Source organism: Monodelphis domestica, chromosome X (assembly GCF_027887165.1).
Source record: "Monodelphis domestica isolate mMonDom1 chromosome X, mMonDom1.pri, whole genome shotgun sequence".
NCBI classification, from domain to species: Eukaryota; Metazoa; Chordata; class Mammalia; order Didelphimorphia; family Didelphidae; genus Monodelphis; species Monodelphis domestica.
In genome coordinates, this window is record NC_077235.1 from 34,937,251 (window position 1) to 34,965,097 (window position 27,847).

The 27,847-nt window shown below is 42.2% G+C and overlaps 1 protein-coding gene across 7 annotated transcripts in view; it reads right to left on the reverse strand.

The window, feature by feature from the left end:
- MTMR1 (myotubularin related protein 1) overlaps window positions 1–27,063 on the reverse strand; it is a 65,389-nt gene extending 38,326 nt beyond the window's left edge. Inside the window, exons 1-11 of one of the 7 annotated variants that reach the window (XM_056809825.1) lie at window positions 26,691–27,055; window positions 23,216–23,321; window positions 15,278–15,304; window positions 14,659–14,685; window positions 12,824–12,874; window positions 9,865–9,940; window positions 7,860–7,954; window positions 5,467–5,574; window positions 3,804–3,905; window positions 3,390–3,473; window positions 2,267–2,416 (exon numbers count right to left, since the gene is read on the reverse strand). In XM_056809825.1, coding sequence (XP_056665803.1) covers window positions 2,267–2,416; window positions 3,390–3,473; window positions 3,804–3,905; window positions 5,467–5,574; window positions 7,860–7,954; window positions 9,865–9,940; window positions 12,824–12,874; window positions 14,659–14,685; window positions 15,278–15,304; window positions 23,216–23,321; window positions 26,691–26,821 — 957 coding nt within the window. In that variant the 5' untranslated portion in view covers window positions 26,822–27,055. Of the gene's footprint in view, window positions 1–2,266; window positions 2,417–3,389; window positions 3,474–3,803; window positions 3,906–5,466; window positions 5,575–7,859; window positions 7,955–9,864; window positions 9,941–12,823; window positions 12,878–14,658; window positions 14,686–15,277; window positions 15,305–23,215; window positions 23,322–26,690 lie in introns of all 7 variants that reach the window. The other 6 variants (XM_016426703.2, XM_056809827.1, XM_056809826.1 and 3 more) reach the window with 6 other exon arrangements.
- Window positions 27,064–27,847: the final 784 nt, after the last annotated feature.

Consider the following 27,847-nt stretch of genomic DNA (forward strand, 5'->3'; position numbering starts at 1 on the left):
CTACAGTGGACCCAATTAGAATGGTTGTATGATTTTCTCGACCTTCACTTAGCAAAACATACATAGGAGTGAAGGCAGGGAATGACAGTAGTGATCTAAGACTGGGGCTTGGCCAGGTGCAAGCAGTGATACAAAAAGGGGATCAGGGACTCAAGAGAGGAGGACAGTGTAGAGTTAAACTGGCTAACCAAGGGGTCAAGATGGGGAAAAGAAGAGTGGCTAGTGTAGGAAAGAGGGCCTAGGAGAGGCCTGAGGAGTCAAAGGATTGGAGGTCACAGTGTGGATGAAGAGTAGGGTTTGACAAGGGAAGGCTGAGGAAGAGTTGGAAAGCCAATAGATTGTCTTTAGATGGGAATTTCAGAATTCTTGAACATGAAGATCAAGGGTATGACCATCTTTCTGGGGAGCTGAAGTGGGGTTGAAGCGCGCATCAAGGGGAATAAACTGGAGGACTAGGGTGTTTGCGGGAGAGTCAATATGTCCCATACCATGAGGGCAGGAGTTGGGGGGGGGGGGGAAGAAAAATTGTAATTAGGGACCAAACTTGCCAACATTAGAAGGCACATGACCTGGAGCTCTATAGACAACTACAGAGAGCTACCAGGGTTTGGTATGCTAAAAATAACATGGATCTCAGAGGAGGAGAAGTTATTAAATGATGGAAAGAGGTGAGAACTTCAAAATGGCAACAGGGAACAAAGAGAATCCTAATTCTTCTACCTTGACTAATAAGCTGAAGGGAATGAGAGAAGGTACAGCCAGGATTTGAAAGGATGGCCAGGGAGACTGGGCCATTGAGGGGGATGCGGTGGGGGTGGGGCATGTGCCGGGTTTCAGTGATCGCTAGGAATGTGAGGGAAGATTTAGGATAAAGGGCAGTTTATTGCCTATGGAACAAGCAATCTAGAGGGCATGGTGGAAGGGGCAGATAGGAATGAGAATAAGGAATCAGGAGATGGGGAATTGGGTGCGGATGTGGGACATTCTGAACAAGGGCTCAGGATTACTGGGATGTATAGGCTATGACCAGGTTGGTGCTGGAAGGTCCTGTTCGCCTGCTCCTCTTCCCTTCAAAGGCTGCCTATTAGGCAGGAGATGGAAGTTGGCAGCTGCACAGGAAGAGATATAAAGAGCACTCTCTAGCCCACTGATTGTGCTTTTCCTCCTCCTTAAGGGACAGGCGTGGCAGGAGGTGGAAAGGCCTTACTTAGGGTCACCCACATAGCGGGTCTACGGCTTACCTTGAAAAACAAAACCTGCACAAAGTATACTTCCTAAAGGTGAAAAGGTAGTTAAGAGAAATGCTATCAAAGTCACAGAACTAAAAGTCTTGAGTCTCTTAAATCAGGTTGGACTAGATGATCTCGCAGAGAAACAAAAAGGCAAGCTACCAACCACTAAAACTTTTTGTTTCTTCTTCTTGCTCCTAATTTAAATACTTTTCCTTTTTGGACCCTGATATACAGGATAGGACAAGGACAAAGTGAAAAGTGAACTGTCTTTTTTCACGCCTTCTAAAGCTCATCCAAATGTCTTCCTTGTTCCCTTTCTCTGTCATGGGCAATGATTTACAATCATACTAAAGATCAATTCTGAACACAGTCATTCACTTTGGGCTGCTATTCTCTTAGTAAAGGTCTCCTTCTGCAATGACATCATATGATTATGTAGCATTCTACTTGGCAGCCAAGCTCTTCAACACCATCCTTTGCCTATTAGTCATGAACATTTTTTTTAACAAATTCATACTCATCCTTTCCTGTTATTAATTTCCCCCTTCTCTCGAATATTTGAGGGCATCATCTTCTGGATGGCCTTTCTGCAAGCAATGAAAGTCACCCTGCTACATCGAGCTGCTACTAACCATCATAATGTTCCATAATATAATTATCATAGTAGAGCATAACACAATTCTTAAGAAATAAGGAGATGGGGACAGCTAGGTGGCTCAGCAGATAGGCTGGAAGATAGGAGGTCCATATCTGACCTCAGACCCTTCCTAGCTGTGTGACCCTGGGTAAATCACTTAACCCTCCGTGCCTAGCCCTGACCACTCTACTGTCTTAGAACCAATACTTAGTATTCATTCTAAGACAGAAGGCAAAAGTTTAAAAAAAAAAGAAAAAAAAGGAACTGAAGGTTATTTTCCTACTTCCTAATTCATTCAACAGCTCACCTAAATCCATTCCTTTGTATATTCAACCATATTTGTCAATTTTCACAGGTAACGTGTGTTTATAGCTAAGCCTCTAAGTTTATTACTTACCGGAACTCTGCCTTTTGCTCTAAATGCTGCTACTTTTGTGAGGTCGTCATCTTTCACGCTAGTTGGTACAACAATAATAGCAGGATATGTATCACAAAGCTCATAGCTACTATTTATTTTGGATATTTTCCAGCTCTCATTTGGTAAACCCTAGGGGTTATTAGGGGAAAAGCAAGAAGCATCAAACACAAACAATGTAAATCTCTTCTTCGCAATGTAACCTATTGATATCTCGTTCACCATTGTTTTAAAGTTTTATACTATAATAATATTTTTATTTCGTGCAATCCATTTTAAAGCAATTTAAGATCCTAATTAAATGTAGGAAATCCCAAAACATACAGAATAAAATGATACCATAATTTACATTTCATAGCCTATAAAAAAGTGTTAAACTAGACTAACAGCATCCAATGGAATGAATTTAAGGTTCTGAGGTTAAAAATTTGTAGACATGTTGTATGTATTCATGTATACCTATAGAGTATAAACTTTTGTTTTAAAAACATAAGCACAGACTATACCTTAGGAAGTCATAGTGGGGGGCAGCTGGGTGGCTCAGTGGATTGAGAGCCAGGCCTAGAGATGGGAGGTCCTGGGTCCAAATGTGGCCTCAGACACTTCCCAGCTGTGTGATCCTGGGCAAGTCACTTAACCCCCACTGCCTAGCCCTTACTGCTCTTCTGCCTTGGAAGCAATAAATAGTATTGTTTCTAAGATGGAAGATAAGGGTTTAAAAGAAGAAAAAAAAAAGAAAGAAAGTCATAGTGAAGAAAAAGGGAGGGATACTGCATCTGGACTGAATTATCTAAGCCAAAAACCTTAATTTAAGACCTCGTTTTGATCTTCACTTATGAACCCTTGAATGACAAAAAACTGAACAGGTTTGAGTTTGAATTCCTTTCTTACTCTGCGGCAAAAGGACTAATAAGTAGGGAATATCATCAAAGATGAGTATAAAAAAGCAAAGCTGAGAAACTAGGTGATGCCAAACAGAATATTCATATCATGAATACAGGAGATAACGTCTTACAAAATATTTCCTCCTCCTAAAAAGTATAAGCATTTTTCCTTAAAAAAAAATGAAACAATCATTTACAGTGTAAAAAATAGATTTTGTTACCTGTCTCTTATATTCAGATACAGGATCATAAACTTTCCAGCCATTAGATGGAAATTTTTCTTTATAGTTGAATGCAAATAAAGTCTGAAACAAACAAAAAAAGCAACCCAGAAATGTTTCTATATTTTCATGTCGCCAGATAGCCAATCTTAAAAGTTCTCACTGTGAGAAAGGCTGGATTTACTAAAATTCCAAATTTAAATCTATAAAGTTTGACGTAGTAAAAAAACAAAACAAACTACCTTGAATAAGGTAGTACTGATACATTTTGAATGTTCCATCGTAAGAGAAGATTGACCTTATTATGTTCCAAAAGTGAAAGGAATAAGAAAAAGCAAAGCTGGAAAATTCTAGAATACTGAATTCCTAAATCCCCATGAACACAGGTAAAAATGGTTACTTAGATATACTTACTTGTCCATTGGAAAGAGGAAAGGCATATCTGTTGAGGTTTTCAAATATCCCCAGCTTACTCTGTTCTTCTTGTTTATAGGCAAGTCGCAAGTTTCTCATATCCTGGTAATCACCCAAATGCATACTTGGTTAGATAAGATCCTTCCTTTACCCGACTCCATGTACTCTGTGATCCAGCCACAATGGTGTCTTAGCTGTTTCTTACACATAGCACACTATCTCAGGACTGCATTCACATTTGCTGGCCCTCTCCCATGGCTGGAATGTTGTACCTCCTCACCTCTTCTTTTGGCTTTCTTGGCCTCCAAGTCTAGCCCTCCACAAGAAGTCTTGCCCCCTCTCGCTTAATATCTTAGTGCCTTCTCTTTGAGACATTTTATCCTGTCTATAGCTTTTTTGTACAGAGTTGTGCCCATGTTATCTCCTCATCTAGACTGAGCTCCTTAAGAGCTCAGTAAACCTTAAAATTTCTTAGACTTATGAATGTTGGAAATTTCCCCATTTCCAACATTAGGTAGGGAGGGTCCTTCTCCTCCCTACCTAAGACTACTTTAGGACAGAAACCTTTTGCTAAACAATGGAAAGGGCTTTGACCTATGCTTAAGCATAGAACAGGAAGTTCTTTGAGTCATGATTGATTTTAGAATTGATACAATAGAGATACTTGGAATGACAGAACCAGGTCTTGGAACTTCCAATCTCCACCCTACTCAGGGTAACAGGATTTAGGAAGGGCTGCAGCAAAGGATCAAGATTTAATTATTTGAGAATATGACCTTCAACAGACATGTGCAAAGCCACAGACCTCTGGGCGGTCCTGAGTTAAGCTAGAGCCACCATTGGCACAGAGAAGACATGGACAGTGATTGGTAGATGTGAGAACTGAGGGGAGGGAACTTGGATGGTTTCCTTAAAGATAGCAGGGTCTGAGGACTAAGGAGGTTGGAGAGGTTTTGCTCTGAGAAGCTTGCTCTGAAGGAAGCTGGAGGTGGAGGCCCCTGAGACTGTTTCTCCATTTTGGTCACGTGAGTGATAGGAACTGATCTCTTTTCTTTGCCTCAGCTATTTAAAGGCTTGGGCCTTTTGGCCCAGCCTAAACAGAGGGGGTATTTAAGCCCTATTCCCTTCTCTCTTTCTCTCTCTCTCTCTCTCTCTCTCTCTAATACCTTTCTTCCTCCTGTTTGTAATTAAACTCCATAAAAGGTTGACTGCTGACTTGAGTTTTCATTAAGGAATTACATAACTGAATTCCTTGGCGACCTTAAATTAATATATATCAGTCTTTTAAAGTGATTTCCTTGTCACAGCAGGAAGTGTTTGGTTTTTTCTGTCTTTCCTTGACTCCCCAGTGCTAAGTACAGTGCCTGGCACACAGTAGGCGCTTAATAAATGCTAGCTGATGAGCATTCTGGAGAAAAAAATGTTATCTGCACACTCCTCTTATTTCTTTAGGCCTGACTCACATGCTTTTAGGACTTAGGACAATACTAATTGGAATGGCTGTAAGGCCTCTACTAACAAAAAGGCTTATATGAATGCTATTATTGTAAAAGTATGATTGTGAAGTAATCTTAGGAATGCCATTTCACATTGGTAAGTAAAAACCACTGGGATCTCTCACCTTCCTAAGACTTCATTCGTTTAATATTGAACTGTATCATACCTTGCAAACAATCTCTATGCCACAAGAGTTATCTCCATGACTCTGTACTCCGATCTTCTCAACTCTGCTTATCACTCCAAGGGGAACATCAAGGATAAAATGGGGATCCTAAAGTTGTCAAGTGAAGATAAAGGCATTTCTATGTCAGTCAAGAGGCAGATGTGCTTTCCCTCCCATCTCTCTCTGCCACAGTTCTGACATCAATTATACTAAGAGCACTCATTTTAACCCATTTTATGTGAAATTCATGGCAATTCTAGCAGTTGCAATAAGAGAAAGATATTAGAAGGATTAACATGGGAAATAAAGTGATCAAAGCATCATTCTGTGCATGTGACATGATACTAAGTCTAAAGAAATGTCTCTTCAACCTCCCCCCCCCCCCCCCCCCCCGGGCAACAATAGATGACTTCAACAAAGGCTCAAAAGAGATTACTGCAAAAAGATTTATTTGTATGCTGACGTACTTTCCATAAAAATCAGGTAATCATTATAAAAATGAACTCCACTTACTGTCATGATAACAATGATCCAACACTTGAAAATTAACCTATCTCCAAGAACCAGGGCTTTTATAAGGATAGCTACAAAACCATAATGAACAAAATAAGGAGCTAAATAACTAGAGAAACAGGCAATGGTCACAGATGGTTAAAAACAATCAAATCGGATCTGTGATCCCATTGCTTTGGGAGTTCTCTTCAATAACACATCCATGCGCCTGGGCCACAATAAAAACTGACCATATTCTTCAAATGATTTGAATTCTGAATTCAAAACCAATGAAAATATCAAGTAGTTTCTAAAATGGGAGATGAGAAATCCATCAACAAAACAGAAACAAACATCAAACCAAATGAGCACAAAAAATTGGTTGGCATTTACTAAAACTATGGGAAGGAAAAAAAACCCAGGCATATGGGAAACCTGGAGAGCAATTGGGTGGGAAAAAGATTTAGACCCACTTCTTACCTCACTTATCTCTGTAAATTCTAAATGGGTGACAAACAATAAAAGAGTTTTATAAAAAAGAAGGAAGAAAATGGAATAATGTACTTAACTCCAAAGGGGATTTGACTTTCTTCTATTTAACAACTAGAAGAAATTATTAGAGACAAGATAAGTGTGTTTACTGCATAAAAATAAAAAAAAATTCTCATGGCAATAGAATTAAAAGGAAAAATGATAGATTAGGAAAAATATTTATGGCAAACATGGCAGATAAAACTCATTATCTATCTACCTACCTACCTACCTACCTACCTACCTACCTACCTACCTACCTATGAGAGAAGGTTAAAAATGTGCATAGGGTAACTTTCAGGCCACAGTGCATATGATCAAAGGATAAGAATGATGTTCTAAGGAGGAAATATCAATTGTTGAAATCACTTGAAAAAAGGTTAAAACTCATTAAAACTTAAAAGACACGCAAACTACAAATTCAAGGACCTCTGAATCCGTTGAGTTGACAGAAAAAGTTTAAAGCAAAACTGAATTTTAGCAGAGTGGCAGAGAAACAGAGTCACACACCCTTTATGGCAGAACTGCAGACCTGTATACTTTCTTTTGGAGAATAATATGGCAGCACGAAGTATAAAAATAACCACGCCAGTTGGGCACGATAGTACATGCCTGTAATCCCTGCTATTGGGGAGGCTGAGTTGATAGATCTCTTGAGTTCAGTAGTTCTGGTCTGCTGAGGGCTAAACTGATCAGGTGTCTGCAGCCCCAATATGGTGAAAACCTGGGTGGGGCAGGGAGACTGCACCAGGCTGCCCTTTAGGGAGGGGTGAAATGGAACAGGTTAAAGCCCCAAAGCCAATCAGTAGTGAACTTGGGCCTGTGAGTTGCCAATGCACTTCTAGCCTTGGTGAGTTACAGAGACTCAGTTTCAAAAAAGAAAACAATAATAATCATGAACTTTGTCTCAATACTACACAGCTGGGAATATAGCCTAAAAACATTACCGAAACAAGAAAAGTTACTTATTCAAGGACTTCCAAGTAATCATTATTTATTATATGTTAAAAGGACAAAAAAGTTTTCTCAGCAGCCACCTAAACATTCAATAATAGGAAAATCATTAAACTGAGGCTCACTAATTAACATGATAGAAATCCCCCCCCCAAATTAAGTTCAACAAGTATAAGAAAAAATAACCTAGTCGGAAAGGGCCTTTCCTAAGTAATAAAAACAGAAAAAAGAAGAGCAAATGATTATAGACTATGACCAAGTAAAACTGAACATAAGAATGGAGCACATACTCAAATGAGTTCATAGAAGCATAAATATGGATTAAGTTTATGATCAATAACTTTAAAGACACTGCCACTTTCTCTTTCTCTCTAGAGATCTAATTTGAAGATATTTGTATTTTTCTTCAAACTCACCCTTTCTACATTTTTGAAGTACATCTTGAAATCAGTCACTGTCAGTGTTCCACTAACGGCTCCCATAAATGGACAGATATACATGACATTCTTAACTGAAAGAAACATAAAGTAGCAGCTACAATAAATTGTGCCATCATGAAAAACACAATAAGTACTTATGGTTTCAACTTTATGAAAATTCATAGTTCTATGATATTATTTGAAATAATGGAAACTGTTTACTTAAGAGGTAGTACAGTGGCATCAAGATAGTTCAGTGGATAGAGAGGCAGGCCTACAAGATGTGAGATCCTGAGTTCAAATCTGACCTCAAACACTACCTAGTTGTGTGACCCTGGGCAAGTCACTTAACCCTAATTGCCTAGCTCTTAATGGGTTTGTCTGCCTTGGAACCAATACATAGTTATCAATTCTAAGACAGAAGGTAAGGGCTAAAAAAAAAAGGTGGGGGGGGGGGTAATGTGGAGGTATGTACACTTTGACAATGGAAGCCTTCTAGTGGTGGTTTGTAAGAAAATGCTGTTCTCTTGGGTTCCATGATACTATTCTCCCTTATTTTTCTTTTACCTATCTGAGTCTCTTTTGCTAGCTGCTAACCATGGGTGTCTTACAGAACTCTTTCCCAGGCCCTTTTCTCTTCTCCCTTGCTACTATTTCACTTGGCAATCTTACCAACCTTAATGGATTCAATCATCAGGCCTATGCTGACGGTTCCTCAACTACTTATCCAGCCCTGACCTCTCTTGCCTTGTATGTCCAACCGCCTATTAAGACACCCTAAACTGGATGTCCCATAGACATCCATCTTCAATTCAACTTGGACAGAACTGAACTTCCCCCTAAGGCCTTTTCCCTTCCAAACCTTCATGTTACTGCGGAGGGCACTATTCTCCCAGTAGCCCAGGCTCACAACCTAGATGTCATCCTAGACTCAGCACTCTCACTCCTACACATAATCTGCTGCAAATCCTGTGGATTTTATCTTTGTAACACCTCAGACATGCTCCCTTCTCTCCTGTGGCAGGCCTTCATCTCACTCCAGTCTGCTCATAACAAGTCTCTCCCCACTCTGACCCATCCTTCACGAGCTGCCAAAGTGATTTCTTAAAGCACAGATGTCACCCTACTCAATTAACTCCAGAGGAATTACCTTTAGGATCCGTTTGGTATTTGAGGCACTTCATAGCCTGCTCCTCTCCCCACCTCCTTCCACAACTCCTCCATGTATGTACTTTGGTCCGTACATGGGCTTCCTTGAAGCTCCTCAATCTCCTAGCTCTGGGTATTTTCATCGAGTAGTCCTCCCTTCCCATCTGCACCTTCTGGTTTCCTTCAAACCCTAGCTAAAAATCCCACCTTGTAAAGAAAACTTTCCCAAACTCTCCCAATTTGGGTGCGTTCCCTCTATTGATTGCTTACTATTTATCCTGTGTATGGCTCCTCTACACATATTTGTTTGCAGCCTCGCTCTCCTCCCAGACTGGGAGCTCCATGAGGGCAGGGATTGTCTTTTACCTATCTTTGTCTCCCCAGCCCTTAGCATGATGCATGGCACATTGTAAACACTAGTCATAGGTTTACTGTCTCCATAAAAAAGAAGGCAATTTCATAAGATCATATATCTAGAGTTAGAAAGGGCCCTACAGGTCTTTGAGTCTAATCTCCTCATTTTACAGATGAGTAAACTGAGGCATAGAGTTGCACTAAGGGGAGAAGAGGAAACTCATAGTAAATGGTCTCTATTTTCTCATTGAAGCATGAGGGGGGGCTCCTTAGCTATAAGAGCAGGAGAGTGTAGTAGGAGACTATGAAAACAATAGCTACAATAACAACTCTAACGGTCATTTATTTCACTTTATAGAACATCATGAAATGTACCTGTCTGGCCTTCAACTCCGTCTCATAAAATGGCATCAGCCATGCACATCGGCAACATACCATTTCACTTTATGGCTGTCTGTGCCCAAGTATGGTGATGAAATGCAATAAGTGCTATATTTACCAATAGCTTTGATGGATTCTCCTGGAAAAAGTGGTGCCTCTTCCATTTGTGCCAGCTTATTGCCATCCCTCAGAGCCTGGCAAGGGAAAAAAGAAATGGGATTCAATCTTATTTTCCCCATCTGTCCAGGAAGGCTGCAGTTTGCTGAGAACATACAGAAGCAGAACAGTGCTTATCCCATTTGTCAAAGCATAGCATCATGGGAGATGCCACTGGCTTTTTCAACAAGACATTACAATATGTTGAGACTTCACAGTTACAAATCACAAAAGCTAGAACAGTTTGAAAGGACAAGTAGACAAAGTAGATCATGAATGATAAATAGGGACTGGACCTGTGATTTCATTAGCAGTGGAGGAAACTCCCTCTATCGATACAAGCTGGCACCTCTCTCCAACTTACTGAGTTTTAACTGAGTCAATGATGTGTTCACAATTGCACAGCCAGTGTGCGTGTGTCTATGTGTATGGATGCATATCTATGTGCGTCAAAGGCAGGATTTGAACCCAGGTCTTCTTTGCTTCGAGGATGGTTCTCTAATCAACTATGCCATGGTGCCTCCAGGATAAGCAAGAGTCAAGGAACTTATCTGCATGATTCGATCAGGTAGAATTAAAATGGAATCTCTTTTTCTGTAACACTGAATGGGAAATTTAAGAATTGTTTAGTTAAAATATAAATTTGATGGAGTTTCCAAGGAGTTCATAAAATATTTCATTGGGGTTTTCATTTGAAACTGACCTAAACTTCTTCATACTCTCCAGGGTAGCTCCCCGAAACCCATGAAATAAAGGGAGGAAATGCCAGCTACAAAGCCAACTCCATGCTCAGTATCTTACAAGAATGTTTCATTGTTGCACAGGTAGATATGATTCTAACAAAATATACAGGCTAGAGTTTTGTTTTGGGGCAGCTAGATGGCTCGATAGAGCGCTGGGCATGGAGCTGGGAAGACCTGGGTTCAAATGTGACCTCAGACACATCCTAGCTGTGTGACTATGGGCAAGTTACTTAACTCCAACTGCCTAGCCCTTATAGCTCTTCTGCTCTGGAATCAATACTCAGATAGAAAGTAAGGCTTTAAAAAAAGAAGAAAAGAAAAAAATCATTTTCTTTTTTGGTTATGTGAAGTTTATTAAGTCCACATTTTTCCTTCAGTCTTTTTTTTATTTCTTTTTTCCCCAAAGGAATTCTTATGTGTTTTTAATGTTAAGAAAAGCGTGGAGCCCATCAATACTTAGGAGTATTTAGGCAACAATTCACAGAATCCATTTTCCTTTCATTTTACTGTCAGTAGACATAAAAGGCATAATTCAAAGCATTTTAATAAGAATACCGAGAGATATCCAGAGTTTCTCTCCAGACACATGTGCGGTTAAAATTTTGATTTCAGTAACTGATGTCATGAACTGGTAATTGGTTTTGTGCCCCAGTAACGAGAAAGTTCTTTTAATCAAATATTCCATTTTAAATTACGCTGAAATATTTTACAGTATTAAACTAAATTAAGTTCCTCAATATTACTGTATCGAATATGGTGGAGTGTTTGTTTAAAGACGCTAATGAACCAGTACTGCTTCTAGAGCAAAAGCAAGTTGTTCGATTTTATCCAACTATAATCTTTCAGGGAGCGATGAATAATTTTTACGTATGAACTGTGTGCTAACTCACACCACAATTTGATAGGACAAATGCTTACAAGAGTTATTTCTCTACAGAAAAGGGCACCATAAGGAAACAGAGTAGATGGGAAAGGATGGTGAGTAGGAGTAACCAACCATAAGAGTTCACCAGATCCTTTTAAGAGATGTGCTGGGAGTGAGGGGAGGGTGACTCATATGCAACACAGGATTTTCTACAAGTTACTACATCCAAATTCGTTAGAAAAGTATATATGATTCTTGCTAGGATACTTAAGGATTTGTCTGTGAGACAAATGGCAAGGCAAACATCCTGTTACTGTAATGAAGTTTAGGATGAGCTTTTGGAGTCACAAAAAAATACTACCAGAACTCAAAGAAAATAAAACAAAGAGATGACAATGCTTCAAGAAACCGCCAATGAAAGGTTCGTTTTAAACATCGAAGAAGTTTAGCTTTAGGATTTTAACTAAAGAGCAACAGGAAAATATAAACAAAGCTTGCTTCGTGTAGTGGATCCCTTTCAGAGCATGAATGGAAGGTGACAGGGCTATTGTCTGTGTTCTACGAGGCTTTGAATGTATGAACCTGCAATTGATTTGGCTCAGTGGGCATGATTGGACCTGGAGTGGACCTAAATCAAAATACTCCCTGTTTATCATGCTCAGAAAAAATGAGGTTTTCAGGTTAAATATTTTGTCTCCACTTGCCGGCAAGTTCCTCCTGCCAAATCTTATACGTCCAAGTCCTCCATGAAGCCTTGCCTCATTACCGCAGCTTTCGTTGGTCTTTCTCATCAAAACTACTATAGGACTTAGATCCAAGTTAACATTTAGTGAATCATACAGTTCCTGGAACTGTCCACTATTTTTTCATCCCAACAAGGACGCATATAAGACTTCTGTATATACCACCTCAGTGCCTGGTATACAGAATAGGCACTCAAGGTTTTGAATGATTCTAATTCATTCTGGATTACCAAAAATAGGATATGCAGCATTGAAAGTATAAGGAACCGAATTTAAACATCCTCAGTCATTCATTCACAAGGCACTTTGGGATTTTGTAGTATCCAAAGGTCATCGTTATAGGCGTATGTCATCACCAAAGCAGTGAGTCATGGAAGTATACACTAATGGAAATCTCCAGTGAGAAAACTTAAGACAAACATCTGAATTAGTTGTGTCATAATGGGGTTCTACTGAACTTAGAAATGAAATGAGAGAATGAATCTGATGGGACATTTCTGCAAGTGTCTCTCTGCCAGAAATCTAAATGAAAATGGTTTCTAAGCACAACAAACAAGTAAAATTTGCCACCTGATCAGCTCCAGCTTCAGAATGATAGCCATTGTGTCCGTCCTGAACCTCCTGCTGAGCATCAGGCGCATGGACAAGAGAGCAGAAAAGGAAAAGAGAGAAACACGTGCAAACAAACAGGTGAAAGGACAGAATTGGTTTTTCCAAGAGACAGTCTGAGTATAATCAAACTTAGCACTTTTTAAAGCTTTGTAAACACACACAAAATCTTTTCCCCCTTGGGGTTAAAAACCCAGCTTGATGGACATACTTCACAGCATGTGACTAAAAGGAAACAACTATTCTATGCTGGAGGAGGGCGAAAGAGAGAAAAGAACAAACCTACGCTACAGTTGTCAGCTGACATAAAGAATATACCAAAAAATCAAGCAATTCCAGAATAAAGAAAAAGCAAAGTACTGGGCACAGAAAATGATCAAAAAGAGAGAACATAGCACACTCTGGAAGCTACATGAAGAGCAAAGTCATGCAAACAAATAGAAAGGAAACCTAAAGAAAGTTTTATTTTTAAAGACCAAAGTTAAATGGTTGCCCATCTGCATTGGCAGGCAACTGCTGTAGCAGCAAATTTTGCAGAAGATATATGTACACCACTTACCTGAAGATACACTGTGTGTTCTGCAGAAGTTTTTAAAAAATACATTAAATATTTCACTTTACATGAATGCCACATTAAGTATTTCTAGCTATGCCAACAATATGCCTCAAGGCCTGGTTAAAAGGTCTCATTTTCTTCTCTTTGGAAACTCTTTACATTGCTTTATAAACAGCTCATTCTCCCAATAGGATCTCTTTACAGACCAACTTTTACAAAAATTAAGCAGACAGTTATGAAGAACGTAAGTTTGTAATCTCTTTGAAAGCACGGTCAATTCTATGAGGCCAAATCATTTTTTTTTAAGGCAGGTGTTTCTATTTTAAAGGAAAATTTGATTTCACCATCAAAATTGTGTTTCTATTAAGAAGAGATTATACCGGGGGCAGTTGGGTGGCTCAGTGGATTGAGAGCCAGGCCTAGAGACGGGTGGTCCTAGGTTCAAATTTGACCTCAGACACTTCCCAGCTGTGTGACCCTGGGCAAGTCACTTGACCCCCATTGCCTAGCCCTTACCACTCTTCTGCCTTGGAGCCAATACACAGTATTGACTCCAAGACGGAAGGTAAGGGTTTAAAAAAAAAAAAGAAGAAGAGACTATACCAAAGGAGTTGCTAAGTGTTAGATGGATTTAGTATTTTCAAACTTTAAAAAACCCAAATGGCTTTAATAGCTGTCATGATAGCGCTTTCTCATTAGTTTGAATTTAGTAGGAGGCCAAAACCAAAGCCATTCCAAATTACATAATATATTTCCGCTTGGCCAAAAGTTTTATATTTTCATTCTCTTTAAAATATAAAGCAGTTAACTCTTAACAATATTTCCTTAATGCAATATATATGCACAAACATATAACTCCACCCACCTATGACAACAGCACTTCAAAGTCCATGCAATTAAAAAGACCAAATATGATCTTGTATCAGAGTAATTGGGATCAATAAAAGAAAAAAGGAAACATTCTCATTAGCTGAAAGGCACTTTTACCAGTGGGGAAAAAGAGAAATCATGAAAAGCCAACGGCAAGAATAAGAACTTTAAACGTTTGGTTTGGTGGCCCTCGAAAAGTTGAAGCCATGATTACATCATTAACATGGCTAGATTGTCCAGATCCAGATAATTTGGAGGAGTGGAAAGGAGATGAACGTTAAGCTACTACTGCTAAAGTTGACATTTCTCTTCCTCTCCATTATTAAAGGGAGGCAACTTTAAAATAAGAAGAAAAGTGCATGCACATTACCAATCTTGCTCCTGATTTAGAGGTGTTCTGAAGGGAAGGGGCAGGAAGAGAAGGGAAAAAACAAAACATACTCTACTAATTATACTCACTACTAAAGCGATTTCCTACTAACTGATATTCTCCAGAACTACTAGGTAAGACTGAGGACTCTAAAATTACCTTTAAAATCGGTGTCAAATTAATCCAACGTGTATTAGCCTGATTTCAAACTACTTAAATGGACTACAAAGCCAGCTTAATACTTTTCTGTAGTTCAGGTCTCTAGCAAGGATTATGCAATAAAAATATTAACAGTACTCTGTAGTCCTGGGCATGTAAGCATCAGTCATGCACACCCATTTGGTCAGAATAAACAAAATAAAACTCAGTACCCCCATCTGTAATATCATAAATATATGGCTTCACATATACTGGCTTTTATTGGCACAGGAAAACACTGTAACATACAAAGCATTTCTTTGCAACACTTAAAGCTATGACACGGCAGAGCAGATTGATCAGATGAACTCGTGGAACTGCTGATAAATTAAAGAACACTAAACAGACTTAAATTTTCAATAAAGCACAAAAAGACAAACAGGCGGGAGGCCGATTTGCTCAAAGCCAAACATATCCTTACCCTTCTTATTTCAGGCCTCCTGAAAACCTGTTAGTTAAAATATAGAATGTTATCAAAATGTACACTGTTGCAGCAATCACAAAGATACCATTAGCTTGGGCCTCCTATAGGAAATGACATACTAGTACCATATGCCAAGAAAGAAACTCAAAGGTACAGTTCAGTTCAGCAAACGTTTAGTTAAGCACCTACCATGTGCAAAGTTCAAAGGCAAAAATGAAACTGTTCTGGTCCTCGAGGACCTTAACTACCATTTTTGGTAGTTAGTTTGGTAGTTAGTCCTCGAGGACTGCTACCATTTTTGCTCAAATCTGTGATTGCATGAAGGGGTCACATCTCCCGTAGGCCAAAGTAAGACCCCTGATTTCCTGTCTAAACCCCTTTTAGCGAAAGCTCTTTCAGATGACCTTCAGATTAAAGTTGAGGGAGGCCTGCCTGAGAAATTTATTTGTGAATTACTCATGTGGAACTCAAACTACATTTCCCCCGTAGACAGGAAAAATAAAAACGATTATTCCATAGCTCAGAAACAACCATTTCCCCCATGATATAAATGAACAATTCAATGTAACAAACTCTTATGGGCTACTTACTATGGCGTTCTACTCTGGAGGCAGTACCAACAGTACAGAGGAACTAAAAGCACCATAACGTGGTAACTCTATGCAACTTCATCTTGAGTTGCAACTCGAGATGCCAAGAATATACCTTGACTCATTCTCCTGGGACAACAGGGAGGTGGGTGGGAAGTAGTCTCTAACATTAGTGGAGAGAGGAATCCCTGCCGTAAGCAGCCAATCAGATGTAAGAGCTGTTTCTTCTCGTGACTCAGCCATTTGAAGGCCAACAATTCAGTCCAGCAAGAATTCATGAAATGTTTACTATGTGCTGGTTACTGTGCTAGCCCTGGGGATAGAGAGAAGGAAAAAAACCCAACTGAAACTGACCCTGCCCTCAAAGAGATAACATTCTACTGAGGATTATGGGTACTTCAGCAGTAATGTTTTTTGATGGAATACTCCAGCACAGTGGAAGCTACTTGAAAAGTTGCTCCAAATTTTCAGTTATTATCAGAGGCACACTACCAATGGAGGGAATGACTCCCAGAAATGAGATTGCATATCCACTGAGTTTGTAAAAGCCTTGATCTCGGGCAGTTTAAGGATTCTCGTTGCCCAGTTCCAAACTATACAATTTTATGCTCCGATTCCTACATATTCAGTGAAAAACAGCAACACCTGTTACTCCTACTGACTGAAGTGGATAACCAAGAAGGGCTTAAATATGAAAAAAGGTGATATGATCACAACAAACTGAATTCTAAAAAGTTCTATGATTCGGACTTGTCTCAGCAACTTCTTCAAGCATCTACAATTAAGACAATTTTAACTGAACCTAAATGAAGCCTAACAGTAGCAAACAAATCCAATTACCCCAGCCTTTTCTATTTCTTAGAAATCACCCCCCACACACGCACTTTACTGTCCAAAGACCAGCCTGGCTGAAAAAGCAGAGAGGTTGCCCACTAGATGATGAATGGTTTTGGTTGTAGTTACTCCTAAAATGGACCCCCAAGAGTAATGGCCTTTTGGCCCTTTTGTTTTGATAAAGGCTGACAATGGGCTAGGGCAACAGAGCAGAAAAAGAAGCTAAAACTCATGTAGCTATGAGAGTCTACAAACATTCATTTAATCATTTGTCTGATATGTGTGATCTTTGTCGTTCTTTTTTTAAGTCTTTTTCTTTCTTTCTTTTTTTAAAGTTTTTAAAACATTATTTTATTTGGTCATTTTCAAACATTATTCATTGGAAACAGATCATTTACTCCCCCCTCCCCCTCCCCTTCTCTAGCCGACGGGCGATTCGTCTGGGTATCACATGTGTCCTTGATTCGAACCCATTTCCTTGTTGTTGGTATTTGCATTAGGGCGCTCATTTAGTGTCTCTCCTCAATCATGTCCCCTCAACCTCTGTAGTCAGGCAGTTGCTTTTTCTCCGTGTTTTTACTCCCTCAGTTTGTCCTCTGCTTGAGGATAGTTTGTTTTTTTTCTCGTAGATCGCTGCAGGTTGTTCAGGGACATTGTAAAGCCATTACTGGAGAAGTCCATTATGTTCTCTGGTACCACCATGTGTCAGTCTCTGTGTACAATGTTCTCCTGGTTCTGCTCCTCTCGCTCTGCATCACTTCCTGCAGGTCGTTCCAGTCTCCATGGAATTCCTCCACTTTATTATTCCTTTTTAGCACGATAGTATTCCATCACCAACATATACCACAATTTGTTCAGCCATTCCCCAATTGACGGGCATCCCCTCTTTTTCCAATTTTTGGCCACCACAAAGAGCGCAGCTATGAATATTCTTGTACAAGTCTTTTTCCTTATTATCTCTTTGGGGTACAGACCCAGCAGTGCTATGGCTGGATCAAAGGGCAGACAGTCTTTTATCGCCCTTTGGGCATAGTTCCAAATTGCCCTCCAGAATGGTTGGATCAATTCACAACTCCTTTGTCTTTCTAAAGTCCCCCCCAACCGTTATACTCTCAGGATCTCATCCATATTGGTATTCTTGTGATAAAGGAAACCAACAGATAAATTCCAATTAAATGATGGGCGGTGAATAAGGCCATTATTTTCCCGCTGAACTTAAAGGCCATAAGGAACATCCTTTCATGGACATCAAGTCATCTTGCTTTGTAGTGCTCAAGATCAACACAAACAGATCACCATGAAGATGACTAGCTTACGCACCAACATGTGTTACCAAGGAAAAAGAGGTGGAAAAACTCTGTAGGGAAGATGCTAGGACAATCCCAGCTAAGCCAACATATACCTTGATATTGTGACTTTGATGCAGAGATGTATGGTAAAAATGTGGCATGAGTTAAAAAACCAAAAGAGGGGGCAACTGGGTGGCTCAGTCAATTGAGAGCCAGGCCTAGAGATGGGAGGTCCTGGGTTCAAATCTGACCTCGGACACTTCCCAGCTGTGTGACCCTGGGCAAGTCACTTGACCCCCATTGCCTAGCCCTTACCACTCTTCTGCTTTGGAGCCAATACCCAGTATTGACTCCAAGACAGAAGGTAAGGGTTAAAAAAACAAACCGAAAGAGCTCAAAGGCTTCTCCATTTCAAAAGCCTTAGAAGTTAGGAAGACTTCCCCCCAGCCAGAATAGAGAAGTAAGTTTACTTTACATCATACATACAAAATAAAGCTGACCAGACTTTAGTAGCATTAACTCATGTATAGCTCCTTAAAGTTTACAAAGCACTTTACACATGCTATCTCTTTTGAGCCTCACAACATCTCTGACACTGTTGCTCTTGTCATTCCCAATTTACAGAAAACAAGAAAGGAAATCAGGCATAATGGAGAGGGAGTTGGACTTCTATCCAGGACGACCTAGATTCAGGTCTCACCCTTAATCCACTTCTTAGTGCTCTAGGAAACTTTCTAAGATTATAATTCGCAGAAGACGTGCCAACCTGCATTGGTAGAGGGTATGTTATCACCCGGGGGGTTATCTATACCAATGAATTTACAGGCCTCCTCTCTATTCTTGTCCCCTATAGAAAGGCAACTTGCAACTACTAAGTGTCTGGAGGTAGGCTTTGAACCGCTGACTTCAGGTCTAATGCTCTGGGTATATAGGCAGCAGAGTCTGTCTGCTAGCTTTGGGTAGTCAGGTCATTGAGTAGTTGGAGCAAAGGTCAAAAAAGGATACAAGATAATAACACTGTGTGCAATTATCTCTGCCCTAGACCTTGACTGGTTTAAACGAACTGTCAAGTCTGAAAAATGAGGAAGAAGACGAAATCGGCAGCGAGTACCTATATAGTAACTTTTTCATTTCTAGGGCATTCTACGCAAACATGAGAAAGAACCTAACAGGATGACTTTCTACGGCGGGTTACGACTTGAGCACAGAAAGTCAAATCCCAGCACCTCTATTCTTCATGGCTTTTCAGCCACTTGAGAGAATAGATGCTGTGTAAAAGCAATGTAGCCTGTGCAAGTGCTATGCTGATATAAGGTTCTATGGGAGGGGAGACCCCAGAATCAACTTCGTTCAATGACCTGAATCCTGTCATGCATCTGGGCAGAAAACAAGGCAACATGTGCTCCCTGACTCTCCTAACGCATCTGCCGGGATCCCAGAGGCTAGCCAGCGGGCATTGGGTCCAAAAGAGAAGGCTCTCCAAAGAAGTATTTTAAAAGACATCCAAACCAATTAGAACCTAAGCGAGGTGCTTGGGACATAAAGAGAAAACAAAAAGCAGTCCCTATTGGACAGTGGGGTGGCTATGATACATGTAACTAGCTAAGTAAACACATGACTTAATGACATTCCAATTGAATCGAGTCTAGGAATACTGCAACGTCTCTTCAATGAAATCCAGAATTCAAAATAGACTAGTTTAAGTTTTCACACACATTGAAGAAAAAGTGAATGAAAAAAACCACGATTTCCCCAGATTAGGGAGAGAGACATGAACAAGCATTTATTAAAGACCTTCCATACTGTGCTGAGTGCTTTACAACATGATCTTATTTGATTAGCCTAGAAAATTGGTGGGCTTATCTATCTAGCTATATCTATTCTGATGTCATTAGTGAAGGAAAATCCCTCACAACAATGCAGGTCAGTCCCTGTTCCACAGCTTAGGGTCTTGGAAAGTTACCGAGAGCCCTGGGAGGTTCAGTGACTTATGCAGAAGCCAAGTCTCCCTGACCCCAGAGGCCAGCCCTCTGTCCTCTGCCACACTGCCCGAAGTTGGTCTGACACTAATTGCTATGAAATCCAGAATTTCAGGGTAACCTGGACATATGCACATGGTTCCCCTTTTCCATAAAGGGTGTAGAGGGGCTTCGGGAAAACACTTTTCTCCACCACAGAGAGAAAGAGAGGTGAGAGAGAGCTTTCCTAATGTATGCAAATGCGACGGACGTCCTGCAGACTTGTGACTTTTTCCAGTCCTTGAAAAGGTATCAAAAGTTGTTGTCAGGTGAAGAGAGCAGAGCCAAGAAAGGGTCACCAGTTGCTGGCCCCCCCCCCCCCCCCCTCTGGACTGGTTTTGGTCAGCTACTCTTTCTTCATATGACTAAAGGGTGTTTCCAGAGTAGCACACAATGACTTCCAGATGCCTGAGTAGTGAGTAACGCTGCAGAAAAGGTACAAGTGCATTTCCCAGGGCTGTCAGTCCCCGAAATAGCAGGACTCAACCTTCCAAGCGAGGCAACGTGCCCTGCAAAAACTGCCTAAAGGACAAGTTTCTCCATCAGCCACTAAGTCTTGAGATAGGGATCTGCCCAGAGTCTGGCCCTCCCACCTCTGCTGTACCAAATCCCAATTTGGGGTGTCCGTTGGGATACGGGTCACAAACTGTCGCCATTGGATGTCTTGGAGCTGAGGCTGGGGGGCCACTTTTGAGAGAGGGAGGATTCCTGTTGAGGTACAGGTCAGGCTAGATGACCTGTGAGAGCCAATTCAGAGCCTGAGAGGAACAGAACTGACTCCCAGAGGTGTCCTTCCTCAGTCTAACTACCACAAAGACACTGCTTGCCAGCCCATTCAAACACAGAGCGCAGGCTAACTCTGGGCTGCAGGAAAGTGATGGCAGGTGTAGCCGTGAGCCCTGAGAATGAACTCGGCTCCCCCCGGACAAGAATACAAGGTGAGCGTGGCAAAAAGCAGTGAGTGATGTGTGCAACCTGCAGAGCACTTTCCTGGCCCCTGACCTCAAGCAGCAGCAGCTTGGCCAAGGACACTTCTCAGTCTGTTCCATCATCAGCACTGACTAAGAAGTTTCCCTGGGCTGCGCCTGGGAGTCTTTCCTTGGTTTAAAGTGAGCAGATGCAGGCCGTCCCCTCCTTTCCAATTCCTTGTCCAAAGTGTCCAAAGCCAACCGAGCTGGGTGGCCTCTTTTCCCCTCTCCTGTGGTCAGGTGCTCATGGGTGGCTGAGCATGTTCCGAGTGGAGATCCCTGTGCTCCCCACTGTGGGCTCTCCATCTAACCCAGATTTCTCTTGTCTTTGAAGTTTCCCTCGGCATTCGAGTTCAATGAACTGTTCTTGATCACGATCTTGGATCACCTTTACAGTTGCCTTTTTGGGACTTTTTTGTGCAACTGTGAACAGCAGCGGTGAAAAGAGGTAACTATGTTGTACTCTTCTGTTAGGTACCAAACATGAAAGATTTTAGACGGAAAAGGGAGCACCTAGTTTTGCTTGGTTTAAAGAGGAAAACGAGGTCTGTAGAGGTGAGGAAACTTGTCCAACGTTCTTTTGGTAGGAGATCGAGGAATAGAAATCAGTTCTTTGGATTCTCAGCCCAATGCAGTCTTTCCATTGTACTGGGGATCCCCCTGGCTTAGCTTTAAGTGCCATACATTGGGAACTACCACCTGAATTGTCTTTTACTAACTGCTCTTAAAAGTACAGGTTTTGGTGCAAGTATAAGCAACTATAACATTTACTATGCCAGGGCGCTCTGATCTACAGGTACCTAATCTTCTCTGGCTAGTTTTTAAAACTGTTCAAAATAAGAGGGCTTTTTAGTGTAGCGTACGTACCAGCGTAGGAAAATGAACATCTTGACTCACTACATGTTTTCAAGTTCCAAACACATGAAGACTGATGGCTAGTTTAATATCAAAATGAACGTTTTCCCCCTGGTTGCCATACTGGAGACAGTCTTTAGTAAGAAACGTTAATGAACACATGTATGTTGCCCTGGTTTTCCTTTCCCAACAATTCCCTTTCTTCCCTTATGACTCAGTATATGCTGCATGAACAACTTTAAAATTATTTAACATTTTAGTGTCTAATCATTATTTGTTATCTGGCTGATGTCAGTATTTACTTGCAAGCATGCGTAACAGAGCAATAGACTCATCAGCTACCTCAGTGGACACATGACTATAGTCATGCAAAGCCTAAATCCCTGCTGCCAACTTGAAGCAATAATATTTTGAGTGAAGATTTAGGTGTTCTACTCAATAGAAACATATGCCTTCACAACTATCACTGATATAAAGTTGCACAGAACTATTTAATTAGTGTATTTCAAATAACATACATGTAAAATAGCTAATTCCAAGGGACAACTATTGATTCCTTACAAATGCATTCCTCGAGTCACTAAACCTAGGGCTCCAGGGATGATCTGGAGATGTAGATCAATCCAAAGTGGGTCCACAAGGCTCTCTGGCATAACGCAGTGCATACTGCTGTAGGGTACTCAATTATTCAAATACTTTATGTAAACTGGCCCAAAAGATTGACCTTATAAATCATCCTTGATTTTAAAAGTTCTCTGCAGATTCACATCTGGCCTCACACTTCCTAGCTCTATGACTCTGGGCAAGTCATTTACCCCCAATTTCTTAGCCCTTACAACTGCTTCTTCCTTAGAACTGATACTTAGTATCAAGGTAAGGTTTGTTTTATTTGTTTTTTAAAGCTCTTTGAAGAAACTATAATATCTAAATAATGAGGTGACTGCCAAGTTTTGGGGCTGGGATTCTACTACTTTAAGTCCTTGCTCTACTGAGACAGTACAAGAGCACTGCTAGGAAGAGATCGAAAACAACAGTTTTCACCACGACTCAGGACACATACTTTCAATGCCACAGAAGATGGCCACGACGTCACTTTTCTGTTGTACTAACTGCTGACTAGGAAAACCAAACAACTGATATACCATTTTTGAGTAAAAATGGGGAAACTTTGTTGCTTTGTTTAAAGATCAGAATGGTCAGTTTAATGACTATGCTTTGAGACAAACTTCAACATTTTAGCAACCCACAAAGCATTTCGTTATTTCCCTAGAATAACATTATCAGTTCTTCACGGCTAACAGACTTATCAATGAAAACTCTCACTAAGAGTAGGCCAGTCCTGCTCTGTGGGTGGCATAATGGAGTGGTCAAGGTTACTTACCCTGTAATCTCTGGATATGTTTTCAGACGGCACTGACCCTGAAATCTGACTAGAAATTGTAGCAGCTATTAGCTGTTTGCACCATTCAACGTGTGATCCTGTAGGGCTAAAAGAAACACTGTCATTACAATCTTGCAAATCGTAGAGGATCCCACGGGAAAGTGATTTTCAATACACAGTCATATCTAGGGATGATGCATATTTAGCTTTTATAATTACCACAAGAGTTGAAAATGCCAACCGAAAGGCCTCAATCGCTTGTATTTGAACTTAACTCAAATGTGGCCATTTTCATTTAAAGACTTGGACAATCGGATGTGTAATTGTCTACATTTATAAATATATTCAGTTAGAATATGCATGAAAGGGGGCAGCTGGGTGGCTCAGTGGATGGAGAGCCAGGCCTAGAGACAGGAGATCCCGGGTTCCAATCTGACTGCAAACACTTCCTAGCTGTGTGACCCTGAGCAAGTCACTTCACCCCCATCACCTAGCCCTTATTGTCCTTCTGCCTTGGAATCAGTTCACATCATTGATTCTAAGACAGAAGTTAAGAGTTTAAAAAATCACAATGCTAGCATATCCCCAAGAAACCAAGATTTCCCGGGTGTTTCCTTAAATTTTAGATTGCCTTCAGGAGTGTCTGTGGCTAAAAATATTAGCGCCTTATGGTCCATACTCTGGCGATGAGCCTCTCTGCAAAACTGGTCCATGGATGGCAGTGTCCAGACTCATCTTCTGAGAAGTTCATGCGTTGATTCCATTGGTGTAAAGAACTTTTGGAAAGCCATAGCCAACTCCATTTTAATAGAGATGTGTCCATTGCTCTTAGAGCAGGAGCGGTTTATAACCATGGCTCCCTCTCAGGCACAACACTTTATGTAAATGAAAGGAAAAATGTAGACATGCTCCTCCCTCGCCTCCCCTTAACTATCAGGATCTAGTTGGTGACAGAAATGTAAACACAATGAGGAAAGTGCCCACTCTTGGAAAGTTCCCTAAGGAAATGTGTCCTGAGTTCATTACTGGGTGTAGAGAAGAGCAACCGTCCAGTCTCCTTCTCTCATACTGGTCTCCCTTCTTCTATTCACAGAGCCACCCCCTAGAGCAGATGGCTCATCACTTCTTCCCTGGGCTATGGTACCCCCACAGACACACACACACACACTAGGTCTCTGGACCTATAGTGTATGCTCTCTCCATTCCATCCTCCACATATCTGCCCAAGTGAAATTCTTAATGCACGAGTACATGCCATGTTCCTGCTTAATAAGCTTCGGCTGCTTCCCTTTGCATCCAGGGTAAAATACAAACTCCTTTGACTTTTACAGTCCTTTATAAGCTGGCTCAAAACAGAATTCAGGTTTATTCTACACGAGGAGGCTTCCTGCCCTCTGGCCGAAGCCACACTGGCCTCCTTTCATGCACCCAACAAACACTCTATCTTCTGTCCCTACTCCTTTACAAAGGGTGTCTTGTCTCCTGTTCCTGGAATGGACTCTTGCCTCACCTCTCTCTCTTAGAATCTCTAGCTTCCTGCAAAGCTCATTTCAAGCACCACCTCCTACATCAGCCGTGGCGGATCCCTTCCTGGATGTTGATGTCACCCTCCAACTAAGGACATTGTCTTTTCTTTACTTGGTATATATATATATGGAGACGTTATTTCCCATGATAGGACGTCCCTCTTCAAGGGTAGAGACTGTTTCATTTTTACTTTCATTTTTGTCTTTCCCTCTGTTACCTGTCGCTGTGCTTAGCACACAGTAGGCACTAGATTAATGTTTGCTGCCTGACAGACTCCAAGACAACCAGCACGGCTGGCTACAATTACTTCATGTACCACCATGCAATATGTTATTTTGATCAGAGCTTCCTTTGGGAAAGTTTCCATCAAACTGTTCATTTGATTCATTAACAGATTATCAGGGTGAAGGGCAGTGTGCTATTAATGAAGGTTTGAAATCAGGGCCTTGGGTTCAAATCCTGCCTCTGCTATTTACTTCTAAGAGTAGCTTAATCTCTCTGAGCCTCAGTTTCCTCTTCTGTACAATGAAGCAGTTGGATTAAATGACCTGGAAGGTTCATTCCAGCTTGCAGCTCTTAGAGATGGCAAGGCTATGTTAACTCTCCGGCTACCAGAGTAAAGTTCCAGCCCTTTCAAAAGTGCATCTTTTCTTAAATCTCTGAACAAGAAAGTATCAGTTGGCTCCCAGATCACTATTTCTACCTGTTCTCCTCTTCAAAACGGAGAGAAAATGGGGGAAAGGGCAAATTTTCGTCGTTCTCCTTACCCTGAGTCTTCTTTACTGCTTTGCTTCCTGAGAACTGTTTTACCCTGCTGTTTTGATTGCTCTTTTTCTCCCAGTGGCTCCCACTCGGCAATGGAATTATCAGGTGTTTGAAATGAGCCATTCCCAAACAATTAGTTGAAAGGACCCTGGGCTTAAGGACCCACAACTTGGCATCAAGAAGGAGGATTCTAGTCCTGGCTCTACCTTTAAGGAACCAGAGCTCCAGGCAGTGGATGGAGGGCAAGTCTCCTGGTTTTAGTCCCATAGAAATGGGGGAAGTTGTTTTAGAGACTGTTTTCGGTCCTCCTCCTTCCAGCTCTACAAGCTCCACTCTTGGTTGCTACTAGCTGGGCAGCAGCCCAGACTGTCCCCATGAGCAGGGGGGAGTGTGCCTGGCACCCCCACATTTGGAGCGGTGGGGGGGCTTTCTAGTTCTGTTGTTGAGGCAACCACAAGGCAGTAAGGCAGAAGCAAAGGGGAAAGGGGCATCTGCTTGTTCCCTCTTTGGTGAGCTCCCTAAGGTGCAGAGCTGTGGGATGACTCATCTAGGAAGCCAAGGTTCCAAACTGAAAACCTCTCTGTTCCGTTTGCCCTCTGCTGCGGATCACCTGAGTTACTAAATGTGGCTGACAGTCAGCAGGGAACTGACCCTTGGAGAAGAGAATCTTCTCCCAAGTGGTGCTGGGAGGCTCCCGGGGGCAGAGAGCGCCCACCAACCCAGTGCTGAAAACAGGTGTTAAGCCAATCGCAGTCTTGGCTCCAAACACAACACAACGCAGGCGCCTTCAAACTCAGGGCACTCGGGGAAAAAAGAGAGGTGCGTGAGGAGGGCAGGCGAGGAAGTTTCCGCCAGCAAGCGAGGGGCCTGAAGAGGAGGAGCAGCAGCGCCCCCCCTCCCCGTGGGTGGGGACGGAGTAGGGGGCTAGGGGCTCCCCGATTTCACCTGGTGCAGCCCCTGGCTCTGGCACAGAAGGGGGAACTGGGAGGGCTCTTTAGGAACGCTTGATGACTGAGGGAGGTCCAGCCACATCCCGGGGAGGAGGAGGGGAGGGCCATGGGGTACCCCTTAAAAGCTAAAACCCAGGAAGACAGGGACGCAGGGAAGGCAGGAACGAAGTATGTGGGCTGACGGGGTAGGACACCCCGCCAGGCTCCCACCCCAGGCCCCCCCCCCACCTCACCTGTCTAGGGTCTCCACACTGGGCTGCCTCGAGCCCACAGCCAGGGCACCCACGGGTCGGGGAGGCCTCCGGCCGGCCCCGAAGGTACCCAGGCCCCCTCCACCGTCTGCGCCCGGCGCCCCTGAGTCCATGGCGGCAGCGTCTCGGAACTTGGGGGGGGGGGGCTGGATCGGGTCTCGCCAACCCGAGCTGCGAGGGGAAGGAGGGAGAGGAAATGGGTCAGGGACTCGCCAGTAGCTATCTGGGGCTCTATGATCCGCTTGCGACGGCTTCAGGAAGCTCCTTCCAGGGACTCCGCCGCCACTGCCTCCACAGCCGCCATTAGCAGTCACCTGGCGACTGCTTGCTACCCACAAGGCCCTGCGCAGCCTGGCCCCTGAAGGGGTGGCTACTTCCCAGCCCGGGAGGGGAGGGGCCGGCGCGTGGAGTTCTCCGCCTCCCAGGAGGATGCTCTGTACCTACCTTGGAGCCACTGCATTTCTGGGTGTCCTGGTTGAACTTGGGAAAAGAACTAGGGTCTGACCCCTCTTCTCTCTCCGTCTGCTCCCTCCCCCCCTCCCCCTAGGGGCTACTTCTTGTAACCCAGAATTTCTTCACTTGAGGTCCGTGGAGAGATTTCGGAACTTGGATGAAAACAAAGCAACAACTTGATTTTCTGTGCCCTTCGGTTCCCTTTAGCATCCTGTGTATTTTATTTTATACATGTAAAGGCACGATTCTGAGTACATAGGCTTCTTCACCAGGCTGCCCGCGGGGTCCAGCCTTTAGCTTTCTGCAAAAATCCAGATAAGAAAAACTTGGATCCAGATGCTGGCTCTCTCACTACCTGTGTCACCTTGGCCATGGGGCCCTTTGGCCCTTTGAGCCTCAGTTCCCTTATCCGGAATGCGGCTTGAGTTAGTTCTGAGTGGGATGGCTAATCCCATCAGATGCCTCTTTTTTGCCCATTGTACCACCTCCTCCTTTCTAGGATTGAATTTGGGACCTTTGGCTTATGAGGCTGACCTACTGTGCTATAACTCGAGGTCTATTGTTAGCCTGAGATCAGGGGGAAAACTCTCCTGTGACAAGGTCAAAACCTGGGGTTTCTACCTCCAAACCAAATAACCTGGGGACTTCTAGATTCCACGTTGACAGGTGTAAGGATATAATGACAG